Source organism: Aegilops tauschii, chromosome 1, assembly GCF_002575655.3.
Source record: "Aegilops tauschii subsp. strangulata cultivar AL8/78 chromosome 1, Aet v6.0, whole genome shotgun sequence".
Lineage (NCBI taxonomy): Eukaryota > Viridiplantae > Streptophyta > Magnoliopsida > Poales > Poaceae > Aegilops > Aegilops tauschii.
Window position 1 is genome coordinate 34,442,472 of NC_053035.3, and position 12,124 is coordinate 34,454,595.

The following is a 12,124-nucleotide window of genomic DNA, read 5'->3' on the forward strand; positions in this document are numbered from 1 at the left end:
AATCCTATTCTAAGTTGGGTTATATCTAAGAATGTGTGGATATTGTCATGGTAATGGGAATCATCAACCAGGTAAAAAGCTTTCTGCATAGCATGGTTGGCTAAATTTGGCTTTTGAGATTTAAAGAAAAAAAACTTGTACCCCACGTCCTTGCAGAGATCATAGAGACAACCCAGATATTTACAGTCAAGCTATTTGGCTTTTGCAGGTGTATGAACTACAGCATCTCAGAGCAGATAACAAAACAACCAGTGATTACCAGAACCAATTACTCTGCTTGCCATACGCTCAAAGGAACCATAATTCACAGACACATATCCAAAACAGCAGCGGCATTAACAATGTAGCGCACATCTGAAAACACAGCAGGCAGAAATGGCTGTTCCCCTGTGATGTACTATAATTATTTGCACTCTTGTTCGGCAAATAGCTCGCAGCAAAAACAAAGCAATATTCCAACACTCCGAGACCGAGAGATCACTACCTACATATAATTCACAGGATATATAATCAAAGGTTTGCAGCCTATAATAACAGCTAAAAAGAAACAAGAACACAGAGCTGCTAAGTTCAGTCTCCGCGAAAAGCGAGAGCTTTGTTCAAGAACCCTTTTTATCTACTTCAGTTTCTTATATATATATATATATATATATATTATACGCTGAATAAACACCCTTCCTTTGGCGACCACTGTTACATGGTCCGAACATTCTGAACAAATTGGAATTTTTTTTTGTTGATGATTAGTTACCGCGGCGTCTGGAACAACCGCTGTTAGCCGCCGCCGCCTCCATCACTCGCCCTTCTGCTTTTTTAAACGCCGCTTGGGGCCTGCGGCGGTCGTGCACCTGCCCACGAACTTGAGGACCTCGTCGATGAGTACCACCGGGAGCGCGACCAGGAGCACCAGGAGCCACTCGTTCAGGCTGAGCGGCACGATGCCAAACACCTGCGCGAGGAACGGCACGTAGAGGATGAGGAAGTGCAGCCCGAACGACACCGACATGGCCAGGAGCAGCCACGGGTTGACCCACGGAGGCATCCTCAGCAGGCTTGTGTCCTCAGAGAGAGCGTTGAGCGAGTTGAACATCTCGATCGCCACGAGCACGGAGAGTGAGAGCGTCGTTGCCTTCACTTTGCCGGCCTGGAAGTAGTCGCAGGGGTTGTCGTCGAAGGTGAAAGTTCTAGCTCCAGCAGTGAAGGGTGCGGCTGTGAAGTTGTCCCAGCTAGAGCACTGGCCCCAGTTCGAGAGCTGCGAGTAGCTGACAAGCGAGTGACCATCTCCAGTGAGATCAATGCCCATGAAAGATCCGTGGGTGTACCAGATGACAAAGATGCCAACGGTTGCAACCCCCACGTAAAGGCCAATGACCTGCAAGTTATGTATAGTCGGTGAGATAAATTAATCTCGAAAAGAAAGAAAGGCAGAGATTCCTACAAGGGATCAAACAGATATGTGGTGATCAATTACCAGATAACGGAACAGAATCCAGGGAGTGATCAGTGAGTCGTCGCTCCTCCTTGGTGGTTTCTTCATGATGTCCTTGTCAGGCGGATTGAAACCCAAAGCAGTCGCAGGGGGGCCATCAGTGACAAGGTTTACCCACAGAAGTTGAACAGGTATCAACCCCTCAGGAATACCCAAAGCAGAGGTAAGGAAGATGGAGGCAACTTCACCAATGTTTGAGGAAATCATATATCTGCAGCAGTGAAGAAAAGACTTTCAGAATGCTCAAGCAGCGACATGTTTTCCAACAACTGAATGTAAAATCTAGATAAATTGCAATAGCAGTCCTACTCACGCTCGATTCAGGAACATTAGCTTTAGCAAGTCATATGGTACTGAAATTGCAATCAATCACAAAACTGCCAATGAGAAGTGGGAGCAAGGCTCTCGGTGCACAAACCTTATGAAAGCTTTCATGTTGTTGTAAATAGACCTGCCTTCACCAACAGCAGCAACAATGGTACTGAAATTGTCGTCAGCTAGTACCATGTCAGAAGCCTCTTTGGCAACCTGGAAAAAAACAATGATTTTTCAGATACTGCTGCCCAAATTATAAGCTGAACAAAAGCATGATTTTGCATATATCACTCTTTTCTTACAACCTCTAAAGTCTTGCTTTACAATCTGACTAGAAAACCAAATGTTGTTTTATACTGGTCTAACTCAAACGGTACTATGTAGTTAGCTTACAAGCAGTACGAGGCGAGGGCTAGGACTGGCAATCAATACATTTCAGAGGTTTCTGAAGTACAAAGGTTGAAAGACAAACAATAGTTTTGAGAAATCAATAGTTTTTGTCAGAAAAACCGATGAAAGAAGTGATTTTAAAGCAGAAAACCTTTAAGACTCTAAAGTGCAAAATGATGGATAATTCAGCTATGCTACCTTGTAAAGGGGTTAGCACCTATATTCTCTGCTCTGAATCATGAAATATATGATGGTGGTTCTGCAACAGCACATCTACAGTTTAGCATTTGTGATCAGCCTAGGTATGTTTTGTGACGGCTGCTAAACTTGTGGTTTGCAATCTCACTCTGGCGTGGGGTTGTACGGTGACTGTGAGTACAGATTTTTTTTCATTTGACATTATAGGAAAATGGGCACTTCCCCTGATTCAAGAGAGAACCAAAAAGGTGGTTCAAAAGCGGCTAACATTGTGTGCATTAAGAATATATACCTCAGTGCCGGTGATACCCATTGCTATACCAATGTCAGCAAGTTTTAGAGCAGGGGCATCATTTACTCCATCTCCAGTCATAGCAACAACTTCACCGTCTTCTTTTAACAGTCTCACAATCTCTTGCTTGTGCCTGGGCTCTGCCCTAGAGAACAGAAGGCCACCTTTCCTTCGCAGCAGTGTCTTCTTATCCTCAAGTGCCATGAACTCCCTCCCTGTAAAGCTCTTCAAGCTAATGTCTTCATCAGGTGAAAATACACCGATTTCATGGCATATCGCCTCAGCAGTTTCTTTGTTGTCTCCTGTAATCACCATAACACGGATGCCCGCAGCTCTGCAGTCCTCAATAGCATCAAAGACTTCTTCCCTCGGAGGATCCTGTTACAACATTCAGAATAAAGACTTGTCAGTGTTGCAAGGAATCATATACAGAAAAGCATACTGACAAATCATGGTCCCCGGCCAAAAGATTTTTCTAGATTACAAATTATAAAGTGTAGAGCAGCATTGATACAAAACATATCCTCAATGAGGAGCACAGTCTTACCCTTAGGCCAGCAAGACCAACAAATATCAGGTCAGTTTCAATTGCCGCATAATTGGCTGGATCCAGCAAAAGCTTGTGAGCAGGGTGGTATTCGCCATCATATGTTGCGAATTCACCAAGATCCTCCTTGTATGCAAATCCGAGGCACCGTAGAGCTTTTGTTGACAATTCATGGAGACTTGCCAAAACAGCTTTTCTAGATTTCTCATCTAAAGGCACAACTGAACCATCCTGCAGCTGAATATGGCTACTCCTCTCCAGCAAGGTTTCAACAGCTCCCTGCATCAGGACACATCATCATGCACTTAGTGTCACTCCCACAAACATAAAACAATGGTATAATGCAGGATAATTTTATTTAACCATATCAGTGGGAAATGGTGGTATAGCAAGAGATACGACATTCACACCTTCACAAGTAAAGTGTTGCCTCCTGATTTGGAGGTAACGATGATTCCCATTGATTTCCTCATACGGTCGAACTCGAGCGTGGCAATCCTTTTGGCAGCATTGCTCCACCATCGGCAGCAGCCTGACAGCAAACAATACCACAAAATGCTCAGTATATAGTTGTCGGTTAACTCAGTAGCAGGAATCAGAAAATATCAAAAAAATAGCAGGTTATGTTACACTAAGCTCGAAAGCATGCATTGATGCTTACCTAATGTCTCGGACGGATCCACCGACAGACCATTCTTTCCTTCAGGTACTCCCATTTTCTCAACCAGGACCTACCAGAAACCAACCAACAAATTAATCATCATGGGGAGCCTAAGAATGGAATGTCTTCCAACATCAGTACTATCTGAATTTGGACTGACACAACCTAAACTCCAGCGATAACTGTATCCTAAACTGTTCAGTTGTGGATCAAGTAAGCACCACCATATTCTCGAATTAAAATACTGTAAAATTCAAGGAAACTGAGAATAGCATGAACTGTACCAATCCTCACCTTCAAAGCAGCCTCGGTGGGCATTCCGGTGGAAACATACTGGTTTGAAGAATGTGAGACACTGGCGTCATTACACACAGCGGCAACCTTTGCGATCATCTCGAGATTTGCATCCATCCTCCCAGCAGGCCAGTCGTAGATTTTGCCATCACGGGGATCATACGACGTGCCGTCCACCTTGAAGCTCCTAACTTTCCCTGGGGCATCACCGATCGCCACGAGCTTTGAGACTGACATCTGGTTGGTGGTCAGAGTCCCAGTCTTGTCGGAGCAGATCACGGTGGTGCAGCCCAGAGTCTCCACACTGGGCAGCTTCCTGACAAGCGCGTTCTTGGCGGCCATCTTCCTCGTTCCGAGGGCGAGGCAGGTGGTGATCACGGCAGGCAATCCTTCGGGTATGGCGGCGACGGCAAGCGCCACGGCGATCTCGAAGTAGTATGTGCACTTCTCGAACGAGAAGCGAATGTTCCTCGGCACCCATCCGTCGAGCTCGAAGGTCAAGAAGTACTTGACGTTGATGAGCCAGACGAGGATGCATATGAGGCCGATGATCTTGGTGAGCGCCTCGCCGAACTCGTTGAGCTTCTTCTTGAGCGGCGTGTCGTCGTCCTCCTGCGAGGCCTCGTGGATCTGCGAGTGGATCTTGCCGATCTCGGTGGCCATCCCGGTGTGCACGACGAGGCAGACGGCGGAGCCATTGACGACGGTGGTGCCCGCGAACACCATGCACTCCTTGGCCTGGATGTCGGCGTCCTCGGCGGGCACGGCGTGGGCGGTCTTGTTGACGGAGTTGGTCTCGCCGGTGAGCGACCCCTGCTCGACGCGGAGCGTGGAGGAGACGAGGCGGAGGACGCGCATGTCGGCGGGCACCTTGTCCCCGACGCGGAGCATCACGACGTCGCCCGGGACGAGGTCGCGGGCGGGGAGGGCGGGCGCCCACTCGCCGTCGCGGAGCACGGCGGCGTGGTCGGACTGGATCTGGCGCAGCGCCTCGAGCGCCTTCTCGGCGTTGGTCTCCTGCCAGACCCCGACGGCGGCGTTGACGACGAGGATGAGGAAGATGACGAGCGGCTCGACGAAGGCCGAGAGCGTGAGCGCCCCCGCCGACGAGGAGAGCGCGAGCGCGAAGGAGACGGCGGCGGCGGCGAGCAGGATGCGCACCAGCGTGTCCTCGAACTGCTGCGCCACGAGCTGCAGCACGGACGGGCCCGGGTGCTCCAGCAGCTCGTTGGGTCCGTGCGCGCGCAGCCGCGCCGCCGCCTCCGACGAGGAGAGGCCGCGGTCCCGGTCCACCCCGAACCGCTTCTCGCACTCCTCCACCGTCCGCGCCCACGCCGGGAACGGCGCCGCCTTCCCCTCCTCGTTCACCGCCGGCGCGTCGTGGCCGGCCTCGCCCATCGCGGACCGCGTCGAGGAAAGGAGTCGCCTTTGATTTGATGGAAGGCCCCTCCGCCGGCGGCGATCTCAGCAATGCGAAATCGAGGGGCGGCCTCGCGGAATTCGCCCCGGGGACGGCGAGGACGCGGTCTTATACCCCGCGCTGGCGTCCGGGGCGAGATCTCTTGCTTGGCCTTGGGGCGAGGCGGTTGTTAGCGTGCGGAGCCGGGATTCCCTCCGCCCCGCAACGAACCAATCAACCAAGAACCCAAACCCAGACCCAAACGCAAAGCCGGCACGCGCGCGCCCCCGGACGGACGAACGGGAGCCGGAATTCCCGAGCGCGGCCGGCAGTCACCGGCGGCGGGCGGCGGGATGCCTGTTCGTCAGTCACTGGACGGAAGGGGAAGTGGAGGGGGTGGTTGGGGGGCTAGAGGTGGTGGTGGGCAGGTGGGAAGGGCATGCCTGGCGTCCCGCCACGAGTACTTGTAGGCGGCAGCAGCACTCGCGCCGCGCCGCGCAGGCCTGGAGCCGAGGAAGGTGGCAGGAAGCTTCGTGCGGGCGATGGGTGGTAATGGCGGATCGGTGGTACGTACGCGTGCGTGCGGGTGTGATGTGTGGGTGATGCGGTGGGGTGCGGTGCGGTGCGGCCACTCTCAACCGCTGCCTGCCAAGTGCCAAAAGCGGGCGGCACGCGCGGCGCGAGGGGCAGAATCGTCCGTCCGGCTCCTGTTTCACAGTGGTAGAACATCTCTCTGCTGCCGCCTTCCCTCGTTCACCATCATCAATGGCGGCACCTGCTCACCCGCCCGCTCTCTGCCTCCGCCATCAATGGCGGCTTCCGCTTCGATGCTCTTCCGAGCGTCCCTGCACACAGGTGCCGGCCGGCCTCTTCGTGTGAAAGAAAATGAATGGATTGATGACCGCGTGCTGTACGTGCGGAACGAACGGCACACACTCGTTTTTACTGCATCCAACGTGCTGGCGAGGAGTGCTATTTCACCTATTTCACTTCACATCACCACTTCTTGGCTCTGTTTCCGTAAATGTGCTGCTTGTAGATTTCTTTTCCAAAGGTAAATTAAGCGGAATTCGGTCAAATTTGTAGGGTTGGAATTTCCTCATCTCTCGGCTCGAGTAAAACACACAAGGCCGCCCTAACATTAGCGCACCGGAGTCATCACTTAACAGAGACATAGTATCATACTACAAGTTTTCATGCAATCTTTTTGCATCTCGTCTGAAACAGGTGTCAGCAGTGGTATCACATAACAAAGACATTGGGTGGGCAGTTTTAGTATGTAATCATGTCACAAATGTGGCGGCCAACAGAAATAGTCCGGCACGCCATAGCAACAACACGGGCTCATCACGTGTTAATGACAATCAAACATGTTTCTTTCATTGCTACCGCTATGCTACATTGTGTCGAGCATGAACTGTTCGACTCGAAAGGGATACAACACAAACAAGCAAGAAAGTGACACAGATGAAACATCAAAATTGGCGTGAACATGGACTATGGTACAAGTATATAAAAAGAAGAAAAAAACTAATTTTAGGGCTTCTCCAACATTGACTCTCAGACTGTCCATATCCGTCCGGACCCATTTCACCATCCAACACGCGCCATTGGTTCACGGACCGGTCCGGGCATCGAAGGCAAACAGGGGAGGTGGGGGGCCTTTGCGGCAGTTCAGACCGCCGCCATATAGGACCGACACACTCAAATCTCTTTCTCGGTCCACTTTTCTTCACCTTTGCCCCTGCTCCCCCTTAATTTGCATTCGTACCCTCCTCGTCGTTGTACCTCTTTGCCCGCCGCCTGGCATCGTCAACCATGGAGATTGTAAGTTTCGCTTCATTTTGCTCTACATGTTGGTTAATTCATTTGTTCACTCAATGTTGCTCTACATGTTGTATAGGCAGAACATGTCGCCAATATGTACTACATGGCCTAGGGCCAGGCCGTTCTCGCAAAATACATTGTTGGATGAAGCTCAAGGGACAATACGTGTGAGAAAAATATGTGCCGGTTCTAATCATTGAATTTGGAATCGATGAATTCGAAAAACTTGTTGAACATGTTGTTGTCTCGGATGTGATATTTTACATTTAAACTATTGGTGTGCTAAAGATATTTGCATGTTATTTATGGATAAATTGTGTTATTTTTTACAATTTCTTTGAGCGTTGCGGCCATAGAAAAAACAGATACGAACATATAAGAGCATCTACAGCCGGACATGGCAAATCCTGGCCCTCGAACGTCCGCGGGCACTGACCAGACACTCCTGAAAAAATGCAATCCACATCCGGTCAGCTCAATTACCATATCTCAAATCCATACAAACTCATGAAACTACGTCGACGCACACGCATCGTCCCACTACTCCATCACACTACACTAAACATGCCATCGGACTAGCAAAATTTGGCATGTTTGGCTACGGTGGAGTTCATCCACGGCTGCCATTGCCCATCCCGGCGCCCTTGACGTCCTTCTCGCGGAAGTATCGGTCGAAGACGTAGTACGGATCGAGCCGGATCTGTCCTCCTCCTCCTTCGGTGGCAGCACGGCCATGGCACGGGCCGCCCGATTATGTTCTCGGGTGAGCGCGCGCGTCTTCCTCCGTTGCCGTTTCTTCATAATGCGGCCGCCCATCATCAAGCCGCCCTCGAGGAGGCTGCTGCTAAATGGAGTATTACTAAACCCACATTCGTTGAGCAAGGAACCGGCGACGAGAGGGCAAAGGAATATGCCCCCACATGCAGACGGCGGAGGCATTTTTCCTTTCCAGAGTTTCCGATCCCGTTAATAATCCCAAGGCGAGGCGAGCTTCCGCGCTGTTTCCTCCTCGCTCCCTTTCGCGTCACAAACTCACCAGTCACTACCCTCCATCCATCCACGTCGTTGATTGAGCACCCTATCCTTGGAATTCACCCCAGAATCGTTGGCTTGACCCGCCCCCCTTTTCCACACTGCGCAGCCGCAGCAGCGAGACCCCAAGCCGGGCCCACAGGGAGACACGAAAGGCGTGAAGGCGGTGCTGCTGCGGCGTGAGCAGAAAGGCGCCGCCCCCGCATTCCGTCTTCTTCCAAGGAATGGCTTTCGCATGCGCCTCCCGCATCATCATCATCATCATCATCATTGGCGCTCGCTTTTTTGGCCCTTGTTTCGTTTAATCGTTTCTTGGAGGTGCCAGGAGTTGCTTTCTACTAGCTAGCATGTCTGATGGTTTGTTGATGCAGTTTTTAGTTGGATGGTGATGGTGCTTTTAAGCTTAGGTGCTGTGCAGTGCAGGTGTATCTAGCAAGGTCAAACCGGCTTGGTTTTACAATAATCACGGCGTTTTCGATGGGAACCGGTACCTGCCTCAAACTACATGGATCTTCCTTTTTCTCTCTGAAAACATCAACCTACCTTTCTTTCTTTCTTTTTTGAGCCGGGAGAGGGATCTTTTCAGCAGCATCATGTGCTGGTGTGCATTTACATTGCCAAACCAGGCTTTCTTTTCAGCTTGATGAATAATGTCGAAATTGATGGAGAGGCCCTGTTGACCTCTGCTTCATCATCGTTGTCGTGGCCTGAATGGACGGAGGGTCGATGGATGGATGGATCGCGACGTGGGGGTCGTGGCCTGGTGATTTGCATGCTTGACTTGTCCGCGGCCATACGAGTACTACTACAAAACGGACGGAATTTATTCTTCTTGACATCCTTTTCCACGGGCTCTGTGTGCACTACAGCCATTGGGTTTTCATTTTTCTTGGCCTCCGCATAAGACTAGCCACAATAAGTAGTAGTAACATAGAGTAGTAAGGCACATTACTACTCTATGTTACTACCTCTATAGTGAGGAGTAACATATGTGTGGTAACATGCAGCACTTCATTTATTAGGCTATAAACTCATTTTGCCTTGATATGTGTGACGTTGCTCATACTACTAGTAACTAGCCATGTTACCACATGCCTCTCTTTCTTCATTTATTGCTTGCCACATCATCTATTTTATCTAGATATATGTGATGTTACTATCTATGTTACTCCCATTGTGGGTAGTCTAAGGCTGGTCACAATGGAGAGGAACTTAGGAGTAACATCACACACTCCAATACAACTTTGCTTATGTGCCACATATTTAATGAAGAGAGAGGTGCTTGTGGTAACTAGCTAAGTTACCGGAACATCACACACTCCAAGAAACAATGACTCTATAACCTAATAAATACATCGTTGCATGACACTACATAGATGTTCCTACCCACTATGGAGGTAGTAACATAGTCTAGGGAAGTGTGTAAGTTACTAGCTTATGTTCTTGCCCATTGTGACCAGCCTAACGCTCAGACTTCTCGTTGGCAGCGAAACAAAGTTGACTGACTGATGATAGCGAGACACATGACCCTGAGGGGCTTGACCGACTTTGAAACCGTGGCATCTGAATGTTACTACTCCATTTGTGTTCAGACAGACTCTTATGTTGATGGTGCGGTCTATGCTCAAACGCTTGACTTGTCCCCGGCAACAGGCAGAAAAAAATTGCCTCTTTTCCACGGACTGTCGGAAATATGCCCTAGAGGCAATAATAAAATGGTTATTATTGTATTTCCTTGTTCATGATAATTGTCTATTGTTCATGCTATAATTGTATTAACTGGAAACCGTAGTACATGTGTGAATACATAGACCACAACATGTCCCTAGTAAGCCTCTAGTTGACTAGCTCGTTGATCAATAGATGGTTATGGTTTCCTGACCATGGAGATTGGATGTCATTGATAACGGGATCACATCATTAGGAGAATGATGTGATGGACAAGACCCAATCCTAAGCATAGCACAAGATCGTGTAGTTCGTTTGCTAAGAGCTTTTCTAATGTCAAGTATCGTTTCCTTAGACCATGAGATTGTGCAACTCCCGGATACCGTAGGAATGCTTTGGGTGTACCAAACGTCACAACGTAACTGGGTGGCTATAAAGGTGCACTACAGGTATCTTTGAAAGTGTCTGTTGGGTTGGCACGAATCGAGACTGGGATTTTTCACTCCGTATGACGGAGAGGTATCTCCGGGCCCACTCGGTAATGCATCATCATAATGAGCTCAATGTGACTAAGGAGTTAGCCACGGGATCATGCGTTACGGAACGAGTAAAGAGACTTGCCGGTAACAAGATTGAACGAGGTACTGGGATACCGACGATCGAATCTCGGGCAAGTAACATGCCGATAGACAAAGGGAATTGTATACGGGATTGATTGAATCCCCGACATCGTGGTTCATCCGATGAGATCATCGTGGAACATGTGGGAGCCAATATGGGTATCCAGATCCCGCTATTGGTTATTGACCGGAGAGTCGTCTCGGTCATGTCTGCATGTCTCCCGAACCCGTAGGGTCTACACACTTAAGGTTCGGTGACGCTAGGGTTGTAGAGATATTAGTATGCGGAAATCCGAAAGTCGTTCGGAGTCCCGGATGAGATCCCGGACGTCACGAGGAGTTCCGGAATGGTCCGGAGGTAAAGATTTATATATGGGAAGTCCTATTTTGGCCACCGGAAAATGTTCAGGATTTTTCGGTATTGTACCGGGAAGGTTCTAGAAGGTTCCGAAGTGGGGCCCACCTGCATGGGGGACTCACATGAACGTGGGTAGTGGGGGCAAGGCCCCACACCCTTGGTCAAGGCGCACCAAGATCCCACCTTAGAAGGAATAAGATCATATCCCGAAGGGATAAGATCAAGATCCCTAAAAAGGGGGATAACAATCGGTGGGGAAGGGAAATGATGGGATTTCTTTCCCCCACCTTTGCCAACGCCCCAATGGACTTAGAGGGCAAGAAACCAGCCCCCTCCACCCCTATATATAGTGGGGAGGCGCATGGGAGCAGCACCCCAAGCCCTGGCGCCTCCCTCCCTCCCGTGACACCTCTTCCTCCCCGATTGCGCTTGGCGAAGCCCTGCCGGGATCCCGCTACTTCCACCACCACGCCGTCGTGCTGCTGGATCTCCATCAACTTCTCCTCCCCCTTGCTGGATCAAGAAGGAGGAGACGGCCCCGCTCCGTACGTGTGTTGAACGCGGAGGTGCCGTCCGTTCGGCGCTAGGATCATCGGTGATTTGGATCACGACGAGTACGACTCCATCAACCCCGTTCTCTTGAACGCTTCCGCTCGCGATCTACAAGGGTATGTAGATGCGCTCCTCCCCTCTCGTTGCTAGCATCTCCTAGATTGATCTTAGTGACACGTAGGAAAATTTTGAATTTCTGTTACGTTCCCCAACAGTGGCATCATGAGCCAGGTCTATGCGTAGATTCTATGCACGAGTAGAACACAAAGTAGTTGTGGGCGATGATTTGTTCAATTTGCTTGCCGTTACTAGTCTTATCTTGATTCGGCGGCATTGTGGGATGAAGCGGCCCGGACCGACCTTACACGTACTCTTACGTGAGACAGGTTCCACCGACTGACATGCACTTGATGCATAAGGTGGCTAGCGGGTGTCTGTCTCTCCCACTTTAGTTGGATCAGATTCGATGAAAAGGGTCCTTA

The 12,124-nt window shown here is 50.0% G+C and overlaps 1 protein-coding gene across 1 annotated transcript; it reads right to left on the reverse strand.

Moving 5' to 3' along the window:
* Positions 1-353: 353 nt before the first annotated feature.
* Positions 354-6,215, reverse strand: LOC109775062 (calcium-transporting ATPase 4, endoplasmic reticulum-type). The gene is made up of 8 exons (XM_020333817.4): positions 4,187-6,215; positions 3,893-3,962; positions 3,642-3,763; positions 3,232-3,510; positions 2,685-3,062; positions 1,908-2,017; positions 1,472-1,700; positions 354-1,372 (listed from the first exon to the last, which is right to left on the reverse strand). The coding sequence occupies exons 1-8, from the start codon at positions 5,582-5,584 to the stop codon at positions 794-796; spliced, it is 3,165 nt and encodes a 1,054-aa protein (XP_020189406.1). The 5' UTR covers positions 5,585-6,215; the 3' UTR covers positions 354-793.
* Positions 6,216-12,124: the final 5,909 nt, after the last annotated feature.